The following is a 21,992-nucleotide window of genomic DNA, read 5'->3' as shown; positions in this document are numbered from 1 at the left end:
GGTAAGGCCATTGCCTATTTTACAGAGGGGGAAACTGAGCCATGGTTTCTTATCCTTGCATTGAATTAATGACCGGGCTTGGGAGTAGAATTCATGTGTTCCTTGTATCCCTAAGGCACAACTCCTGCTGGCAAGCATTGTACGGAGCTCTGTCAGCTGGGCTTCCAGACAGTCAGGGCTAGAGATGCCTATTAGCCATAGCTCTGTCTTGAGCAGAGCATGGAGCCACACCACACCAGAGGGGCATGGAGGAGCCGGCCTCAGAGGCCATTTCTGCTGGAGTTTGTGGATGCGCTGGGAGAGTGCATCCACTACTACACCCCTTTATGGGGTGCGCCTCTCTCCATCCCTGAGGCTGGCGTGGAGGGGTAGGGACCTGACTCTTCCCCCTCCTAACCCCCTTTGTGCACCTTTAGGATTATTCAGGCAGTCCATGGAAGTTGAGGGGAAGGCTCCATGCACCCTTCTCACCACCATTGAGCACCTGCTGAAGACCAAGCAGAGTTTGGCCCTCAGTGAGCAACCTCCTCCCCTCTACACCTCCTTAGGAGAGCTGGCACAGGCAAGAGAGAGTGAGAGAGAGACTACACTTACTGGCAACATGGATGCCCTAGGAAGTCCTGGATACTGTTAAGGCACCTGCTGGATGACAACAGAAGTGGAGATGAGCCACAAATGGAAAAGCCTAGTGCCTCTGTACCCCCTCTCCGGCAGGAATAAATAACTAGGAGGGCAAATGCAGAGCAGCTGGCTTGGCAATTAGCTCCAAACATAAGGCAATATTGAATTCTGGAGAGTTATCTGATGGGATTTACAAGAGCGCCAAAGGGAGTTAGGAGCACAAGTCAATTAACTCCCTCAGGTGCTTTTGAAAATCTCATCTGTTATGTCCATCCCTCACTGAGCTGTACACTATTATAGGGAACTCTCCTTTAATAATGCTGATATTAAACCTTGTGCCAGAGAGAATAGTACTTCCACATCCTGTTCCTGGTAGAAGTGCTCATTTTCTGACAGTGGGAGAAAGAGTTACTCTTCATCTTCACAAGGCAAGGATAATTCTGCCTCAGATCTTCCATCAAACAAAACTAACTCTGTTGGCAAATAGCAGTAAACATGGTCTGGTTTTGCATGGCTCTGGAGTCTGAAAGACAGGAATTTAGAATAAGTATCTCTACCACATTGCTGCACTAGGCTATTATGGTGGCAATGGAGAATTAAACAGGAATAGAGAAGAACTAGTGAAAATAGAAATCCCTAGTGAAATGCCATTGATTTACATGGCTCCAAGGAGAGTGTGGTGATGTTGAAGAAGAGCCTGTTTTGTAGAAACTAGAGCCGAACCCTGAATACTTCACTCAGGACTTGATGCTGCCACCTGTACTCATGGTTATTAGTACCTTACTCTGTGACTAACCCCTTTGTAATCAGTGGGACTATTCAAAGTAAGGGTGTGAATTCCCTCTCCCAGCTCAGATTTTATTCAGTCCTTGGGCAAAACTTTTATTTAAGAGTGTACTAAGGACGTTAGGGTTTGGCCTGTAGGACTAATAGAAGGGAAAAACCTATAAGGACACCCAGTTGTGTCTAGTGCATTGGACACAATAGTCAAGAACAGTAGATCCGTATGTAGAAATGGCTCCTGCAATGCTACCAGGGTCACTAAGTTTTGATTTGCTGTGGAAAGGCCAGCTGTGCACGGTGAAGTTCCCTCAGGGAACACCTTAATTTAGACTCCCAATTTTCTCTAGTACTTCATTGAAAGCGAAAGATGAACACAAGCAGCTGAAGCACCCAACATATTCTCAAAGGGCTGGGAGTTTTCACTGACTTCAATGGAATTTGGATCAGGCCTTAACCCAGTCACAATGCAGCAAGTCAGAAAGGGTAGAACAAACACCTGTCACTCTATTGCCTCAACATCCGCCAGATCCAATAACTAGATCTCCATCAGTCATTTGATGCAGCAGAAATAAATCAGCTGTAACAGAAGAATATTTTTACAGAATCATTATCTCATGCTCTGAAACTGTGTCTGGGTTGTGTGCCTTGGCAATTTCTATAAATGCCCCAGCATTTATATATAGCAGCAGGAGGTTGAGGAGCTTAGTTACAAGGGGGAGAAACATCTCCACAATTTCTAATACAGACCATTCGTCTGTGACAATGTTCTAGTCTATTGACATTATCTTCTCTGCTGGTGTTTTCAAAGGGCAGGGTCTGTTGGTAATGCAGTGGGAGGAAGGTATAAATGAGAGCTGGAGTTCGAATTTCTAATCCCAGCTCTGACACTGATTTCCTTTGTGGCTTTGAGCAAGTCACTTAACTTATCTGTTTCCTCATTTGTGAAATGAGGATACTACCCTTCACAGGTGTGTTATGAGAATTAATTAATTAAGATTTGTAAAGCATGTAAATGACTGGTATTGGGTAGGTGCTAAATATCATTACTATGCTGCCAATGTAAATCCAGGCCTGCTGAAAAAACTGCCTCACCCGAGTATTTGGTTACTTTTTAACCTTTTTTTTTTCCTGAGAGAGATCTTTAATAATCACCAGGAATCCTGCCACTGGGAACCCTCCACTTTAATGAGTATTTCCTGAAGTCCCAGGCCCAAATTCTGGTTTGTAACATTGGTGTATATCCAAAGCAACTCCTTGCGGTCAATAGAATTATTCTCGATTTACACCAGTGTAACTGAGCAGAATTTGGCTCTTCTCTTCCTTTCGTGGGGTACTTCATGTTAAAGCCAGCTTTCACCATCTGTTGTGCTGCTGCCTTTTCTTTGTCATTCTGTTGCATCTTGTGAAGTATAAAATTTGTCTGGCAAAGCATGAGAAACAGTGGATTGGCTGTAATAATGCGGGAGCCTTTTCCTGCTTTCCCTACCCATGGGGAAGGTCAGCAATAAACAGAGAGGGCCCAAGGATCAGACTGCACTGGGAGACCAAACCAAATCAGATCTCTGAGTGATCTGGCCATAATGAATACAAACAGCATATGAAGCTCCTCTTCCGAGACAAAGCCTAAGGCTGTTTGGCTTCTCCCAGGAAGCAAAGCTTTCATTTTGCTGTGACATATTAGCTGCTAAAATAGACTTTTTCTCTTCAACATTCCCCGGGAGAAGACCAATTAGCAGTCTGGGGGGGGTGCATATGTGGAGTTATAATTGCTTAGTAATCAGAAACCTGACCCTGAGGATCATTGTTTTCTTCCTCCAGTGAAGCCAAGCAATAATTCTCAAGAAAATAATTCCTAGCACTGAGGTCTATTAGCCCATGGAATAACCTAAGAGAGGTGGTTCAAGCACCATTACTTTAATCAGTCAAACTGCACAGAACATGCAGGAATATATCACGGGGACCAGTTCTGCACTGGATAAGATGGGCTAAAAGGTCTTTTTCACCTCCATTATCACTGATTCTAGGAAATATTTGAGGTGTCTTTACTCCCTGCCCGTCGCACCTCCCCCAATTATTGTCATTATTTTTCTTGTTAATATGCTCAATAAATCCGTCATCCCCGTTTGGTTTGTGTCTTTTAGAGACGTCCAGGGAGGATGTGTCCTTTCCTGCACCGCGTGTGCTGGGCAGCACTGCCACTGCAGATACTCCTGCTGTTCTTGCTGCTCCTGGCGTTTCTGCTCCCCTTGGTGGAGGAGACCCACAGCTGCAAGTTTGCCAACAACTTTGCCCGCTCCTTCAACTTGATGCTGAGATACGAAGGCCCTCCTCCAACTTAACTCCTCTACAGGCACGTGGCAAGAAGTGACTGGTTTAGACATCCAGGCTGCTTTTTCCTGGGTGTCTTGACTATTGCTAGTCCTTTAAATCTAGGGCTTCTAACATGGCCACTAGATTAACTGGAAACATCATCAAATAAACGCAGCATAAGGTTAGTCCATATAAATCAGGTATTAACAGTTAGAGCTAAATTAATATTTTTACAATATTATATGAATATATTTATACTATGAGTGTATATATATATATATATATTTTGTGTGTGTGTGTGTATATATAACTATAATGAAAAAAATCTAAACTCCACTGTTTTGGTCTAATCCTGCAATGTTTTTGCTTCTGCCTTTGTTCAGCTACGAATAGCAGATATTTTAAAAAACTGAGTTCTTGTTGTTTACAACTGAAATCAAAGTGAGTGTGAGAAAATAAGGGATGTTCTGTGGAATCATGTGCTAGGAAAAATTGTCTCAGAGAGTGAGATGCAATGGAATCATGTTTAAATACGCTGTTTAACATTTAGCCTTACCAAAAGGGGAAGTTTCTATTTGGGATCAGTAGCTAGTTTTTCTATTGCTTGATTCAGTCACCACTGATGCCAATGCAAAAACTGCTATTGACGTCAGTGGGTGTGAGACCAGGCCCACAGTATATTCAAATGCTCTCTGTGACAGTCTACCAACTTTTTTTTTAATGCTTTGTCCTCTGTCACTCCTGAAGTATGAGAGATTAACTCGGGCAAGGAAAGCTGAAAATAATGGGGCATTTTTCTAAACCTCACTCTAGTGAAATGATTTTGGAACCAAATTGTAATTTTTATTTTATTTTGTGCAGCTACAGTGTACAAAGCTCTGTGTAGCAGTGAACTGTGCAAGAGAGAAAAATATGATCTTGTCCCCCCTTTTTAAACTATAAAGATCATCCACACGAATGGTTTTTGCACAGAAATTGCTCTGGGATGGACCCCATGATTTGGACAGTGGGATGTAGCTTGTCTCGGCCTCAGCATACAAAATGGTCTCAGCACAGAAATATATTAACAAATGCAGTCAATAAACATGATTCCTTCCTAGCAGGCGTTATGGCAGTGGTTTGCTAACAAAACCTGACATAGTGTAACTGCATCCAGCACAATTATACTACAAGTTTTTAAAAAGTCTGAGGTCCGAGGCACTGAGAATTGTCATCCTTTTACCTGGTCTTGTGCTTGTTTTCATCAGCTCTTCTTTTTTAACAGAAATGTATGCATTCAGTGTGCTTTTTAACGTAAATGCGGTTCACAGCATTATTATGAGGAAACAACCATTTCCTGGTGGTGTTTTACCTAATTGGAGCCTGCATCTTGTCCAAAGGTAGGAAAGGGAATTGATTCAAATACTTTGTGGCACTTCTTTGGTTCAGCCCCCTTTTTTTCTGTTCATTTTTATCCTCAGAGTCCTACTCGTCATACTGTCAGTCAAAAATCTTAGTTAGTTTCCATCACCCTGGCTATTTCTTTGCATGAAACTTGAATTCTAGGTGGCAGCAACTGACTTTTTTGTCTCTCGCCAAACAAGTCCCCAAATAGTATCAATTTTATACTGGATACGCATTATTGTATACCTGTAGGTGGGACTCACATTTTTTTGTACCATAAAACATACAGGAGGTTAATTACATCCTGCCATATTCTACTCTGCATACAAAACTCCAATTCCCTAAAATAAAAGGTAGAATATGGCCCATAGTTACATGTGTTATATTATTTGATGTAAATTATGGACTAACTACAGACCCAATTCCACTAAGTATAATGGTGATTACAAGAACAGCCAAAGGTCCATCTAGCCTAGAATCCTGTCTTCCGACCGTGGCCAATGCCAGGTGCTTCAGAGGGAATTAACAGAACAGGTAATCATCAAGTGATTCATCCCCTGTCGCCCATTCCCAGCTTCTGGCAAACACAGGCTAGGGACACCATCTGCCCTTCCTGGCTAATAGCTATTAATGGACCTATCCTCTATGAATTTATAGTTCTTTTTGAACCCTGTTATAGTCTTGGCCTTCACAACATCCTCTGGCAAAGAGTCCCACAGGTTGACTGTGTGTTGTATGTTACCCCTGCCTACTATGTCAATAATTATGAAGAGTTGAAACAACAAAGTTCAGATCTGAGATTCCCCAAAGCTTTAAAAAAAAATTTTTTTTTATAAAGAGAGGAAATGAGGGAAGAGAGGACAAGGTAGCATAGGAGGGAGGAGATATTGAGGAGTTCTGAATAGAAGGGAATAGGCAGCAGTGGGGGTAGAGAGGTAAGAAGGTGGGTGCAGATAGAAAAGGTGGGAGAAAAAAGAATAGGATCTGAAAAAGGAAGGCATGAATGGTAAGAATATAGAATGCAAGAACAATCTCTATTAGGGTCCCTCTAGTCAGTGGTTTTCAACCTTTTTTCATTTGCGGACCCCTGAAAAAATTTGAATGGAGGTGCAGACCCATTTGGAAATCTTAGACCTAGTCTGCGGATCCTCAGCGGTCCACGGACCACATGTTGAAAATCACTGATCTAGTCCATCTCTATGCTTATGCAGGATTATTTCCCATTGTACATTGTCCAGTCTAATTTCAAATGTCCAAGTGGTGGGGCCTTTACCATTTCTCTAAGGAGACTATTCCCCTGCAGAGAGTTCTCACTGTCAGGGAGGTCTTGTCTACACAAACATTTTTCTTCATGCTTCCTGCAATTGCAGTGACACCAGGGTCAGCAAGGGTGGGAGTTCTAATACAGCGAGAATACTGGTGTTCTAACAAACATGTTGTCTAACCCCACTCAGAGCAGGTGGAGTGGACAAGGTGGTCAAATTGCTATCTGCTGCTCATGGCCCACCTACACTGGAGCTAGATCATTGCTAGAGCTGGTCAAAATGTTTCAAATTTAGGAATTCTGATGAAAAATGTCATTGAAATTTTGAAATCCAGCTCCAAAAAAAAAAGGAAACAGTTATTTTTGTACATTTTTCAGTCAACTAGGAAATTAGAAGGAAAAACGCAAGAGTAGGCAGAGCCAGAGGGGAGAAATGCAGCAGAAGGAAGAGCAGAGGAGGATCTGAAGCGATGTCGATTAAAAACTGGCAGTTAAGAGCTAGGAGAAGAGAGAGGAGACCGGTGACTTAAAGCAGAAAGGTGACAAGAAGAAGAAATTGTGAAAGACAAATAAGGGGTTTAAATATAAACAGGAAGGAAAGGAAGGCATCAAGCTGTGTCCTCCTTTGCAAAGGAGACAGATGGAAAGGGACTATAATTCACAAGTGATGCAGCAAATGAATTCCTTCTTTGCAACTGTTATTTCCAGCAGAGAAGAGAGAGACATCCTCCTCTCCCCCAGTTAGCTGGTTCAAGAGCCATGCAAATTCTACTCTGTGCAGCAAGAATTTAATCATCTAAGCTCTGAACCATGTGCTTCTCCCACCTCCATTTCAAACCGTTTCAATGTGTACAAAGAACCAGAAGGGGGATGGGGCAGGATAGAGATGTAGCAGTGTTTGTAGCATAGCCACATTCTGCTTCGTTGAGAGGTGTTGTGGTCAGGAAATGAAATAAAACAGGATGAAAGGCAGGAGAGAAAAAGAACTATAACAAGTGGGAAAAGTTAGTTAAGGTGAAGATCAAGGAGGAAATGGTCAGATTTTTTGCATGAAAATTACAGAATCTCCCAAGAGTTTCTGGGCACTGGCCTTTCTTGTCTGGATTGTTTTTGAGTTCAGCAGTGGATTTTACAAGAGTTGGCAATACAAATGTAGGGGACATTAAAGAACTTATTTCCATGCAGAGGGTCTTATGAAAATAACTTCCATGTCACCTTAAAGTTTCAATGTTGGGGCAGGTTTAAAAAAAAATCTAAATTAGAACCACCTTTTTGCCGCTGGGGTTTTGCATTGAATTTATTCTTTAACATCTCTGCTGTAAATCTTGGAGTTTTTCTGTAAACAAACTAAGCAATACAAATATCACATAGCAGAGGTGAATCTTTCTCTGTTTTTAATGGAAATCGGCTCAAGCATTAGGCTCAGATTTCTCTCTTACACCAGTTTTATGCTGGTGTAACTTCATTGTTCTCAGTGGAGTTATTCCCTGTGGTAACGACACAGGAAAGGAAACAGAACGCCAGGTTTGTTGGTAGCCAGAGAGCTTCAAAAGCCTCTTGCAAAAAGCCTCCCAGGAAAACTTTCCTGGGGTTTTTATTTTTTACACTTCCCTGCTTACAACGCTTCTCATTGGTACAAATCTTGCGCATAGAAAAGCCAGGCAGTATACATGCACATAAGATAACGAACCCATCTCTTGAGCGCGTGAACACCAGCTGCGAGGGTACAATCAAATCAGCCAAATAAGTTTCCCAAACACAAACGCTGGATTGAAGGTCACTCCTGCCTCGTAGCCATGGGAGCAGTTTGCCGCACCTGTGGGCTAGCGATTCGGGAGCTATGCGTCCCTACAATTCCCAGTTTACATTGGTGTAAGAAAAATGTAAATCAGGTCCTTTGTGGTGTCGGTGTCGGTTGGGGGTAGGGGAGGTCAAAGAGAGAAAAACCCAACCTTTCCTCATTTCTTAATTTAATTCAGAAGATTTTGCCTGATTTTTGGGAGGGTAACTGCTATTAAGATCTGAAGCTCAAATAATGGTAAAGGAAAGTGGATTCAGTTCTCCCCCTAGCAGGACTGTTTTCCTCATAGTTGGTTTCCTGCGTCAAGAAAACAGGCCCCTATATCTATAAAATGCATCCCAAGGAACAAAGTTTCAAAAGCAGTCTCACAAACGTTAGGTACAGATTTCTGTCTACGTTTTTGCAGACAGGTTTTCTTGTCCTAACTTTTATAAAATCTTAGATCATCTGTGACTAGAGCTGGGTAAAACTTTTTGGCTGATACTTTTTCATGAATGTGTGTTGGATTCACTTAATTGTTTCAGTAGAAAATAACAAACAAAAATTCTGAAAAAGTCAAAATATTTCATTTTGATATTTTGAAATGAAACATTTTGCCTTTTTGATTCAAAACAGCTTTTCATTTTGACTTTTACTTCTGTTTTATTTTTAAAAATTGAAAGTTTTTTTTTTTTTTAAAATACACCTCATGGTACCTGAATGTATTTTCTTCAATATGTTTGATTTGCCGAAAAAGTAAAAAAAAAAAAAAAAAAAAAAAAAAAGTTTTGGGTAAACCTGAAATTATTTTTTGTTTGTTTGTTTGGCCACTGACCTGAAAAATCAGTTATACACAGCTCTATCTGTGACATCTGTCAATAATCTGGATGCTTCACAACTGGGCTTCAGCTTTGGACACAGAATGGAATCAGTGCTGACGGTGTACTTAAAATGCCTGGCAAAAGATAGAGGCCACACCTCCAGTGCTCATGCTACCTGACCGGTTTACAGCTAATCCAGAGTCAGAGCACCTTCAAGGAAAGCTGTAGCCCTTAAATTAAATACATGTGAGCTTGGGAACTATTTGCACATGCAAATCAGACCAGCACCTGACTACTCAGGCCGCATACAAATTCACTTTGTGTTCTCAAGTTAACATTTTTGTGCTTGCAAAACTGCATGCACCAAAGTTCTTTAGCATACAAGATGTCATCCACTATCTGATGGGCCAGGATGATGTCCCTTTGAAACTATGGCTCAAAGGGCCAAATTCTGCACTCAGCTGCTCATGCGTGGAAGTTAATAGGATCTCCACGCACTCCAAGTTCAGACTTCAGCCCCAGCCTTTGAAGAAAAGCCTCAGTCTAATTTATGAATTGTAATTGATTCTGTAGCCAGGCGCTTTCAACAATTTTTTCCATGACTGCAGTACAATAAGGTAGAAAATTGCTCGTGTGCTGCATACCTATTTATAGCATATTCTCTGATTTCCAACCAGTAATTTAGATTGTATTAAATTCTATTTATATAAGCCTCTCTCCAGTGCTCTTTGTGAGGAAAAGGTATGTTCTAAGAACACACATAAAAAGTAATATTCTCCTGATAATACCAAGATTGCAGAGCTATCATGATCTCTAAGCCACATAATAGCTTATTTGCCTGGCTGTTATGTTTACTCTAGTCAAATATTTCTGGCTGAAAATAAAGCTACTAACCTAATTAATAAAGCTACTAATTAATCATTATACAGTGATCACTTTGCATAAATTGCAGGGATCTTAAAATCACTATTCATCTCAACTTAATCCTTAATCATTGGAGTTGATTAAGGTCCTCAGAAAAGAGCCAGTCTCTCCAAAAAGTGACTATTGTAGTTATCTACATAGTGTTTCTTTAGACAAAATAATTCCCAGCTCTGTTAAATACTGGTGCTCTGGGATCTCAGGAATTTACTCAGCTTGATCATGTGTAGAACATTAAATACTTTGTACTTGGTGTGTGCATGGTACTCCCATTAGTGTGAAGGAGACTTACAAGAGCACTTCAAGAGGAGATAGGGCTTAAACACTCAGTTGTACAAATAAATAAAAGGGAGCAAATGGAATTCTGTAAACCAGTGGGTTGCACTGAAAAGTCTTTCTGGCTGCTTGGGAATCATGGGAATTGTCGAATAATAGTTGACTAAATTTAAGTAGCAACAACATTCATTTTACATTCAATATTTATTTTGGCTCAGGTGGAGATGTATTTATTTCCGCCTTTGAAAAAAGTTTAGCTAGTTACTCAGCTAAATACACCTTTGACTGAAATCATGCATGGCTTTTGGTTATGTGTTGTTATATTGTATTGGCTTTTGGAGACTTTACTGTCCATTGGTTTAGTTACTATTCTGCCGCTGAAAACACATTTACCCAATGAAATGTAAGGGCTTCTTTCAGGGTTGCTGGGGGCAGTCAGGCAAGTTCTTCGTAGTTCTCAGATCATTGACCTACCCTGAGCTCTTACGGTTCACTGTGTTAATCCAGCTGTGGGGTGCTTGGCTATTCTCTGAAGTCTGCCTGCTAAAAAAACTGTAGATAACTTTGCACAGACACTCTGATCCATTCAGTAACCAATTTTAACATCTCTACCATATTTAACTGTGATTCAAAAAGTTTGATTATGTCTTGGACTAACCACGCTTATTTTTTTTTAATCACTGGCCTTTTTGAGTTACACAGACATGCCATTTCTTTATTCATTTTGCACTTGTACAATGTTAAAATAAAACAAATCCAAGAACCTAAACAATTAGTTTCCCCCAAAATATCAAATATGATTTAATAATCTAGCATGCAGTCTGTTTTATATGTTTTTATATGCCTAAATGGCACCACTATAATTACAATACTATTCACAAGCAAACCATTGTTACCGAATCTACTTTAGCAATTGACAGGTACTGACCACTGGGGAGGCTGAGCTGTGTTGGAGGAGGTGCAACACCCTAATAGAGGTGGCAGGAGGGATTATGCCTTCAAAAGACATAATGGTTCCTAGGTGCTGTAACACAGGAACATAGGAATTACCATTCTGGATCCAATTCAAGGTCGATTTTATCCCATATCCTCTCTCTGGCAGAGGCCAGCACCATGTGCTCCAGAAGTCTCTGCCTAATCCCTAATAATTGTGTTAAACCTTTGTTAAATCTTGAAGCATATTTATCACTTTTTATATTTTTATATGACTTCCAGAATTGTTCTTAGCATTAACTATTATAAATCTTGATATTCTTGTTATCCATATAAATGCCCAGTCCCTCTTTGAATCATGCTGAATTTTTGGCCTCTATAGCATCAAGTGGCAATGAGTTCCAAAGTCTCACTACATGTTATGTGAAAAGGTATTTACTTTTATCAGTTTTGAATTTGATAAATTTCATTTTCGTTGAATGTCCCCTTGTTCTTGTGTTACATGCCCAGGAGAACAAAAGCGTTCGATCTCCATTCTCTAGACTATTTGTTGTTTGTTATTCTTTTATCATGTCCCCTCTGATTTGTCTCCTTTCTAAGGTGAACTTTCCCAGGCTTTTCAGTGTATCTTGACATGTGAGTTTTTCTATGCCCTTGGTCATTCTCATCACCCTTCTATGAACCCTCTCTAATGTTAATTTTTCACCCACTGGTATAGCTAAAATCTGACCTTTCCTTCCTGGCCTGATGACTTATCAGTGACCTGGCCATCTCTTGCCTTGTTTACTGCAACCTTCTCCTGTCCGCCCTCCTCTGCTCCCATAACTGTCCCCTCCAGTCTGTCCACAGTGCAGCTGTTAAACTGTCTTCCTTGCCTGCCAGTAGCTCCCATTCTTTGAATATCTCCTGCCATGCATTGTTTCAATGGCTCCTCCTCACCTGCACACCCTGCACAACTCTGCCCAAGCCTACATCTCTGATCTAGTTTCTTAGCTCCTTCACAGCCTATCTCTGTGCCAACAATCCCTGCCTCACTGACCTCTTTGTTACTGACTCACTCCTTCTCCCTGCCTATTTTCATGCTGCCCCCCCTTGGAACAGCCTCCCAACCCGAGAGTACTCTGCTCTCCCCCCTGCCCCCTTTCCTCATTCAGCTCCCTCCTACAGACCGACTTCTGCTACAAGACCCTCAAACACCACCCATGTTAGAATTTTATTCTGATACATTTTAAAGTTATTCTGATTTCAATGAACGGTCTTCTCTGGATCTCCCGGTACATCTTGCCCTCTCTCTAATCTGCCTTTCACACTGGAGCATTTGTGTCTCACACAGATCAGAGTGTGTTGTCAGTGCCTAACAAATAATAATAGCCGCCATGCCATTTGTATTACAAACAACCTGCCCAAGCCCCTTCATTCTGATCCCTTTAAGCAGGCATACATGGATAATTCAGCTACTAGCTATAGAAAGTTGCCATTTAATCAGAAAAGGAAGGGCCACCATTTCAAATTCAGCTGTGTTATCCCAGCCTTGTCCCTGGCTGTCTAAGCACTACCATGTGCTCTGCAGTCTGGGTCTGCATGCCCTTGAGCCCCTTGGGACATTTGAATGACACAATTATACATCGTAAATAGCTGGGGTATTTTTCAAACAGAAAAATGGTCACTTTTGACAAACTGATATAACAAACCATTTATCAACCACTGTAGCAAAGCATTTCTTTTGGCCCTTTTGTTCATTGGAAAAATGAACTCAAACATTTTCTGAAAAATAAGAGAGAATATTGAAGGAAAGTTGCCAGAGGAAGACGCAAGCTGGCTCCAACCCTACCTGCCATTACCAGCTTTTTTCTGGCCTGGAGCTGACGTCTTCCTCCATTTAGAATTCTTGCTTGGAGGGTTTATTTTTCAGAACACAGGGCCCCCCAAAATCCTAATGTCTCCTTTGTCAGTTCCAATAAGAGTAAAACACCACAGACTTGGTTTTCGTTGCAAATATTTGTATCCCTGTACTCTGCAAGGGCAGCCTAGCCATTGCTGCAATGTGGGTATAAGGGGAAGGGTAATCATTGTACCGCCTGAAGAAAGATGACATTCCAGATCAGTGTAATTTTCAAGTGCAGCTTTAAACTGAAAAGTGTTTGTTTTAAAATGAAGCAAGGAAAGTTTAGAAATATATTTTAACAAGTTTTCAGTATTTTTTTCTGTTCAGGCCTGATCCCATGAGGTGCTGAGCCCTTGAAATCCTGTTGCCTTCACCTTCCCATTCAGCACCATGCCAGATCAGGCATTTTAAAGGTATGTCTACACTGCAACTGGGAACAAGCCTCCCAGCCCGGGTAGACAGATTCACGCTAGCCTGGCTTCCGCTTGGCACGTGCTAAAAATAGCAGTGTGGACATTGCAGCTCAGCTGGCAGCTCCGGTTCTCAAGCCTCCCTGATTCCCAGGGTCTGAGGTCAGGTGGGTGGCACGATTCTCCGCCAGAGCCACAATGTCTGCACTGCTATTTTTAGCACGCTAGCTCAAGCCCTGCTAGCGCGTGTCTCTATCCTCGGGCTGGGAGGCTGCTGTGTAGACATAGCCTAAGAGTTTTACTTGAGAGTCACGGGTTGAGCATTTTGTGTTTCTGAAGCTATTTAGATGCATCATGATTTATTCTTATGTTTGAATTCTGTCTCCAAGTCATAGGCGTGTATATTTGACTGGAAGTCCTTCTATTGGCTTATGCTCTCTTAGTTTCTTGGATAATTCCATGAGAGTGATTTCCAGCTGAAAAACATCACAGTTATATTTCCAGCAGTTTACTTTCTCTTCATTTGTTTACTTGGGTGCACTGGACCTACATGAAACATTGGCAAGAACAATAATGTGCATGTGAAAATTCTCTGACATCACTTTTCATAAGACTTACAATCTCATTGACATTAAAAAGTGCAACTAAGAATGGAAGTTGCATTATTGTTTTTCCAGGGTGCACAAAACTTTTGCAGAAGACTTGTCCTCACTTCTAGAACCAGTTGGCTGTGTTGGGCCCAATTCAGTTCACAGAGCTAGGTCATAAGGAGGTTGTGGACATTTCCCATCTCACTTACACTCCATCTCTCTTACTTTCATCTCTCTCTCTCTCTCTCTCTCTCTCACACACACACACACACACACACACACACACACACACACACACACAACCTTTGTTTAATTGTAGGAAGAAAGTGTAAGGTAATTTGCTAACAGCCCTTGAAAGGTACCCAATGTATGTTTCCAAAAAAAAAAACAAAAAGAAAAGCACAACTGTGGGATTTACACTTGCAGTCAATGTATTGTCCCAAAACATTGAATAAGAACAACTTGGTTTTCTAAAGTTTCCTTTAATTAGGCCCTAAATGTTGAGGGGATTTTTTAAATTAAAAGATGTACAAATATGTAGATATATTTTCCACTTGCTGTTAAAGATTAACTGGAAGCCAACATCTGAACATCTTTAAACTGTAGAGGATGGAATTGTTGGCATCTGTACCTCAATCTGGATCCAATTTCCATGATTAGGGCCTGACTTTATAAAAGGTCAGACAAGATCCCTAATCCTGAACACAAGTGAACTTTAGGATAGTTCACAATCTGAGTCCAGACCCAGACTCGAATCACTGTAAGAGTCTGGTTCAGAACTCCGGATCTGAATGCCTTACCATGTGGGAGTGTTTGAAATCCAGACCTGAACCCAGGTCCCAGTTTTGCAGTTCAGGTCCACTTGTAAATGTTAATATTCAAGTAGAAAACAAGTGTAAGAGGCACTTAGAGCACGAACAGCTGTCATATATGATAGCTAATACTAATGTTGGTGTTAATAACTGTTTATGCACGTGCTGTTCAGTGTAACATTTAGGATACAGTGTGTGTATGTGTGCGCGCGCGAGCAAGAGAGAGAGAGAAGTAAATAACTGGATAGCTGTCACTTTTCTGTTGTGTGAACACAAGTACTCATATTGCAGGGACCATTTCCACTTTTGTCATTTAACTTCTGATTTTTAAATACATTTGTGATAAATTGGGCTCTCTACTAAGATAAACAATACTGGAGCCAAACAGCTGTCTCTGTACATGTGCAAGTTATCACAGCTGATATCAAGTCCAAGACAGACTCCTTGTCTTGGACCTTTCCTTAACCTTTCTGGCTTGATTCAGGGAAATGTGGACCAGTCTATTTTCTTATTAAAACTGTGGTCTTTTGAAATGTCATGCTAATTTTTCAAATCCTTTACTCTTACTCACATTTGATGCAGAAAGACTGTAACAATCGTATTTTTGTAAACTGCCGCTTGCTTTGTGTTTGGAAATAATATATATTTATTCTACTGAATTTCTTGTAGTTTTGAAACTCGTCTTCAAAAATATCCTCTTACATTCCAGACAGATCAAAAGAAGCTGTTGGCTTCTCGGTGCTGCCTATGTATGACAGTGTATAAAATTATAATTTCAGTAACAAGAGACTGGCTTTATTTACGTTAAAAAAAAAAACCAAAAAGATTATTGGACTTAATTAATCTCTAGTGTTTACTCCATCATATGTAGAGGGATGAATTTGGCCCTTTCAGAACCCATGATTATAGTAAAGTAACATTTCCTAAGAAACCCTGCCTGGAAATTATGGGAGAATCCATAATGAGACCATAGCCTTTTGGGGCTTAATTCTATGATCCTTATTCGCACTTTGCAGTGTGTTACTCCACAGGTAGCCCCATTAATTAAATTGGGCCTATTAAGAATAAGGTAACATGGCAGGTGAATAAGAGAGACAGAATGTGTCCTTTCTTAATGAAAGCCTCTAGCCTTTTAAGTAGAGAAGTGGGTTACAATTTGAGAATTTCCAGGCAAAATTTTATGTTCTGGTGTGCACTGTGATTTCCCTTGTATAGTCTGGATTTGTTCTGTTGCTGGAATCCAGATGAAATCAATTGAAGTCCCATGCACAGATGAATGTGATAGAAATCTATAGGAAAATGTTTCAGAATATGCAGAAGTCACCTACTTTTTCAAAAGCGCTGAGACACCCTGGCTCCCGTTAAAGTAAGTGAGAACTCTGGGTGCTCAGCATCTTTGAAAATGAGGCCTTAGGTTGTTAAATGATTCACAGTGTAGTGTATAGAGGAGAATTTTGCTTATTACTTAGAAAATACTTCCACAACTTGGTACTAAGCATACATCTCCCTACACAGTGTGGGCTGATCCTGCAGAACTTCACTGGGGACTCAGCACCTGGCAAGATCAGGCTCCAGTGTTTTAAAACATTGGATGGCCAATAAAATAGAGGTGGTTTTCCTGTCTGCAATAAAGATAAAGGGACTGGAAATTTATCACTTGCAACTCTTGCCATGTGACTGTTTTTTGATGCTTGTCACTGTTATCAATGAAGTACTATGTTGTATGTTAAACTGCACTGTAAAATCGGAATACTTTACTGCACGTCTTTTTTTAAAGGGGAAAATAATTGTATGTGTTGCAGTTGTAATGCAGTAAATAAATATATTTTCTTTTAAGGGCTTCTCAGTTATACTGGGGGATTCTCTGTTTTCTTTTCTCTGCCTTGAATTCTTTCCATCCATATGTTTGTGCTGTCCTAGGAACACAGAACAAGAAGGTAGGAAGGATTAATGTCTGCGAGTGTTTGCTGCCTCCTTTCCCATCATCTTCACACACTGCAGGCAAATAAATGATTGTGCTGAACACAGCTACTTGATCCTAAACTCATAACCCTTATTAGAAAATACCAACTTTTCTTTAAGACCATCCTAGCAAATGTGCAAGAAAATTATATCCCTGCAGGTTCTACAGAAAGAGCAAAATCTACAGAACCTTGTTAAGTTTCTACAGGACTCTGTGGGACTTTTCTCTAAGGGTCCCAAATGATGATCCCTGCTCACTGTTCCAGAGGAGAAGGAAACCACACACACACAATATATATTTGGATATAGGGGAATTCCTCCTCTGACCAAAGTTTAGTTTAGTCTAATCCTGTGTAAGTAAACAAGCATTATTATAGTTAGGTATGTACTATACACTTTACTTCTATTTCTCTTACCATTGTGGTATGTGCGGACCCAGAAATATTATTAGTAATCAAATAATTGCCAATTTCTTTCTTGAATTCTAGCAAGAGCGAGTCAGCCAGAAGCATCAAAATTGAAGAACTCCAAAGAAGAATTATTTTCTGGCAGTAGGGAAAACCTCTCTGTGTATTTTGCCTAAAAGTCGTGTTTGGATGAACTTTTGGGATGGTCTCTGTGTTTCCTGGTGCTGTTTAACTCCCGGTGAGCTGTGAATAGGGCTTTGTGACCCCTTTATGGTCCTTATGTATTTTGGAGAACACAAGGTTATTAGGGAGAAGGCATAAGATTGCACTTGTGCAAGTTTAAACTCTTCAGCTGAAGTGCAATGGTCATGAAGAGGACTGTGATTGCTACCCTAAGAGGTGCCAGCAACAGTAGAGGGGAGACCATGCAAGCATAGAGGCAGCTCTGTGACCTTAGGAAAGTCAGACTATGGTGACCTATAGATTATATCACCATGGTATATTGGCTGCTCAAATCAATACACAAATGACACTGCAACTCTTACTAACAGCTTTTCTCTCTGCAATAGAATCCTCCTTGTGGGTTATTAATTTAGGGGGGCACCAACAGGGTTTGTGTGACCAAGCCCCTACGAGCCCCTTTCATGGTGATAGGCCTGTGTTAGGCCAGTTTTTCTGAAACAGCCAAATAAAACTGGGGAGCCTTTTACTGTGTTGCGGATATTATGTATAATGCAGGGAATTTACTTCTAGAAGGGAGGGAGGAGAGAGTTGTGCATGAGATTTTCACAGGCTTGAAAAGAAAAACACTCTTTTATGGGTGAGCGAGTAGTGGGCTGACCAAGTTCAGGCTGCCGTGGAGTCTGCAGTTGATCAGTGGGAGTTGATGCAGCCAACGAGAATTACTGTAAATGGTTTTAGAGGCCACAGGAGTATCTTAGGCAGTTATAAATATGTAGGCTGGATATTATTGAAGAACCACCTGTTTTAGATGGTTACCTCGCTGCAAGAGGACAAAGGCTGTTGTTTAGGTCATAACACTGAAAGGTGGCAAGTTCAATAAATAAAAAATAAGAGGGTCAGATCCTTAACTGGTGTAGATGGGCATAGCCTCATTAACGTTAATGGAGCTAGGCTGATTTATACCAGCTGAAGATGTGGCTCATAGTCAATAGGGATCTTACAGAATGGTCAAAAAACTAATTTTGTAGTTCTTCTTTGTCTAATGCCTGAGCACTAGATTGTAACTGTACAAACGTCCTTGCCAGTATAATGATGTCATTTTGGATCTGAACACTCGTGATATGGTGAGGTAATACTAAGGGAAAAAAGAACCATCATTATAAACCTATTAAATTAGAAAAAATGGAGCAAGATTACAGAATGATAAATATTGAATGAAATAAAAACCAACAGTGGGGAGTTAAGAGGGAGTGAATTTTAAGGCGTATTCACTTTGTGGAAATCACCTTGCAGTAATACCAGTGCTGTGTGTAGGAGGCGAGTATTACATCCAGCAGAGATTAAAGACAGAGGGTTTTTTTTTCCCTAAATTAATATTTCAGGCTTTCTGAATTTCATTTCTTGACATTTCATGAATGCAGCCTCAGCTTCCAACTGCGGAAAAACACTCTGATAAACACACATTGCTGGAGCGAATGAAACTGAAGTCTCATCCGGTTTTACCGTAGCATTCATGGTATTACTAAGGATTGTAATATAATCCTCTTCAATGAATAACCCTAACAGATGTTATCAGGGTTGCACTGTATTAGCAGTGGACCTCTTGATAGAACTCCCTCAGCGGAAGTTCATAAATTGTTCTAATGGGCTGCTTGATTTGCCTGGCTGTTTGAGCAGTGTGGAAGAGAGGTGGTTAACAGTGTCCTTAAAATAAGCATTATTCCCATCTGGTATCCATTACAATGCTGTTAAATATTTCATGCTTTTCATGTTACAAACAAATAAAAGCAGAACTAATCTTTTTGTTTAATGTTCCTTGATTGGCACTCTGGATGAATAAGCTGTATATTTGAACTGCCAATCTTGCTGTGGCTCCTCTAGGGGTTTGAGTGGAAGATAGAGCAGATCTCCATGAACTTTTGAGGTGGGATTTTTATTACACTATTGATATAGAAAATGATATAGAAAAATCCAGATGATGAATGTGCTGTTTAATCAGCTGGGATTTCTTCACTTGCAAAAAGATAACTTGATGAAGTGCAAACAGAGACAGGGAGCAGACGGTGACGGCTTGTCAGCTATATACAGGACTGTCTCCTGCTGTGATGGCTGGGAAACTCAATAGCTATTACTGCCACTTTGCCCTTTTATAGCTGCTTCCATCAGAGGATCTCAAAGCGCTTTACCATTATTGAGTCTTTAAACTTCACAACTCCCCTGTGCGGTAAGTATATCTTGTCACTCCCATTTTACAGAACAGGAAATTGTACCATAGGGAAGTTAAATCCAGCATTTTCAAAGCTGGGATACCTAAATCCAGAATTAGGCACCTAGATGAAAGTGTCCTCGTGGCTATGTGGGTGCTTGGTACCTCTGAAAATAAGGCTACTTTTTTCAGTGCCAAAGGCCTTAATCCTGCAGTGATTTCCGCATAGGTGGACCCCTGCACAGTGCCTTTGGATTACACAGGGGGCTTCGTAGAGGCATAGTGTTCCACTTGCACGGACTTCGTCTGAGGGTCAGGACCTAAGTTTGGATGCATGTGCCTAACCTTAGACACCCACTTTGGAAAAAGTTGGCCTAAGTGATCTGCCCAATGTTTGCTTCATGTCTAAAGCAGATTCTGGGATAGAATCCAATCCTCTGATTCCTGTTCTTTAACCACTATGCCATGCTACCCTTTCTTTGACATTTTGTAAAGTATGTTGTCATCTTATTCTCAGCAGTTAGCTAGAGTAAGCATCCCACAAAGCCTACCCTCAAGAAAGATAGTGTGGGTGTGGATATATATATAAATTGGGTCAAATTTCACCCATTGGATAAATCCACAGAGCTTTTCCCCTTCCCCACCCCCAGTGTGTAATGCATCAGATATACAGTTTCTGACTGCTTATCAGACTGAATTCAGAGGCAGAGGTGGGTGTTAAACAAGAGCAGAGAACCCTGATGATAGGCTGTAAACAGGCAAGTCTTTCAGTAGGAGCCTGGACTATGCAGATCAGGACACACTCACAGCATCTTACATATTTTATTTAATATAGAATCATAGAACCATAGGCTTAGAAGGACCACAAGGGTCACCTAGTCTACCCCCCTGCCAAGATGCAGGATTTGTTGTGTCTAAACCATCCAAGACAGATGGCTATCCAGCCTCCTTTTGAAAACCTCCAGTGAAGAAGCTTCCACACCCTCCTTACACAGTCCGTTCCATTGTCCTAATATCAAATATATTTTCAGTTTCTGTAGCACTGTACATCTGAGGATCTCAAAGCACTTAGCAAACTTTAACAAATTAAGTCTCAACACGCCCTTGTGACGTGATTTTTTTATTAACCACTGAAGTGCAGCCACTTCTGAAGTGGAACACTGCAGCTATTTAGCAACTCACCACAACAGTACAGGACAGGAATATAAAAATGGACTGTGACCCTTACTACAGTTCATGGCAGTAAATCCTTTGCACTGTTGAACTGAACATACTACTTTTAGTTTGTTTAAATCCAAGAATGGTAAATGATGAGTCATAAAAATTTAGGAAATCAGTAGAGTACAGAGTGCAAGCAAGCCTCATAGTGTCTGATCTGCTGTCACTGATACTATCCACAGAAGACAAGGGTTTTTCTTCATTCCTGGACAAATGAACTGCAGCATGTATGAAATCTCTACAGGCCATCTGTGACAGTAATTCATTTACCCGCAGTATTACAGAACAGATTTTCCAGTGAGCTCAAAAGGGCAGGGAGAAAAAAGTAGCATGATGAGAAGAATCTGTGACCTGTGTCTGAAAATAAAAAAATATTATTCAGTTGTCATGCCTGATGGATAGTGTGTGTGATGCACAAGGCAAAGCCACAGCAACTAGATAAATGTTTAAAACATTTAACTTTGATACATTAAGAATGAGTTGCAATGCAGGCTTATTGAGGTTGAAATTAAGCAGACATTTCTGCATTCCTGAAATCAGTCTTCTGAAATTGTTTAGCTTGGAAGAAATTTCGTTGCAGATAATGTGGAAGTGTAAGGGGAAGTTGGTCTTCAGACACGATGGAGCAGTTCTGAAAGGTCACGATTACCTTTTTTTTTCAACTGTTGCTTTCCAGCTGCCAGCAGCCCCTAGCTGATTCGCTTTAGACCAGAAGAGGGCCTCTACAGATACTTGGTTTCTACCTTTAATTGAAATGAGCACGTTAATTTATAACTTTAGCAGCTACAATATATAATATGTTCTCAGTATTTTCCTAACACTTAACGTCTTGGAAATGGTAATTAGTAACTCATTCTCATGAACAGTCAATTAGTTGTGTGGCCTTAGGTGTCAGATTCACCCTTGATGTAATTCCGACGAGGTCAATGGAGTTATAGCAGGAATTAATTTAGCCCACACTAGCTAATGAGTTTACATAACATTTAACTTCGGGTACCCACTGAAGAGTTTTGGGCTTAGCACCAGGGACCTCAGTGTTTCTTCATAAAGTTGTCCCACAGAAGAACAGGGGAAAAATGCCATTGTCTAAAAACTGGTTTCTGCAGCAACATGTCTGAAAGAGGGAGCCTTTCACCCCCAAAACACTGAGGAAAGGGAGCAGGAAGTGGGGATTAGGGGGATTTTGCCCAGCTGTGCCTCCTAAACCTTCATTTAAAGGGACTGTTC

At 40.8% G+C, this 21,992-nt stretch overlaps 1 protein-coding gene across 3 annotated transcripts in view; it reads left to right on the top strand.

The window, feature by feature from the left end:
• SYNE3 (spectrin repeat containing nuclear envelope family member 3) overlaps positions 1-19,141 on the top strand; it is a 102,698-nt gene extending 83,557 nt beyond the window's left edge. For all 3 annotated transcript variants that reach the window (XM_065593551.1, XM_065593549.1, XM_065593550.1), the window contains 2 exons: positions 3,546-3,895; positions 17,240-19,141. In XM_065593551.1, the coding sequence (XP_065449623.1) occupies positions 3,546-3,743 (198 nt within the window). In that variant the 3' untranslated portion in view covers positions 3,744-3,895; positions 17,240-19,141. The remainder of the gene's footprint in view (positions 1-3,545; positions 3,896-17,239) is intronic.
• Positions 19,142-21,992: the final 2,851 nt, after the last annotated feature.

Source organism: Chrysemys picta, chromosome 4, assembly GCF_011386835.1.
Source record: "Chrysemys picta bellii isolate R12L10 chromosome 4, ASM1138683v2, whole genome shotgun sequence".
Classification (NCBI taxonomy): domain Eukaryota; kingdom Metazoa; phylum Chordata; order Testudines; family Emydidae; genus Chrysemys; species Chrysemys picta.
The sequence above is the reverse complement of the archived record's forward strand: the minus strand, read 5'-3'. Positions and strand labels throughout refer to the sequence as shown.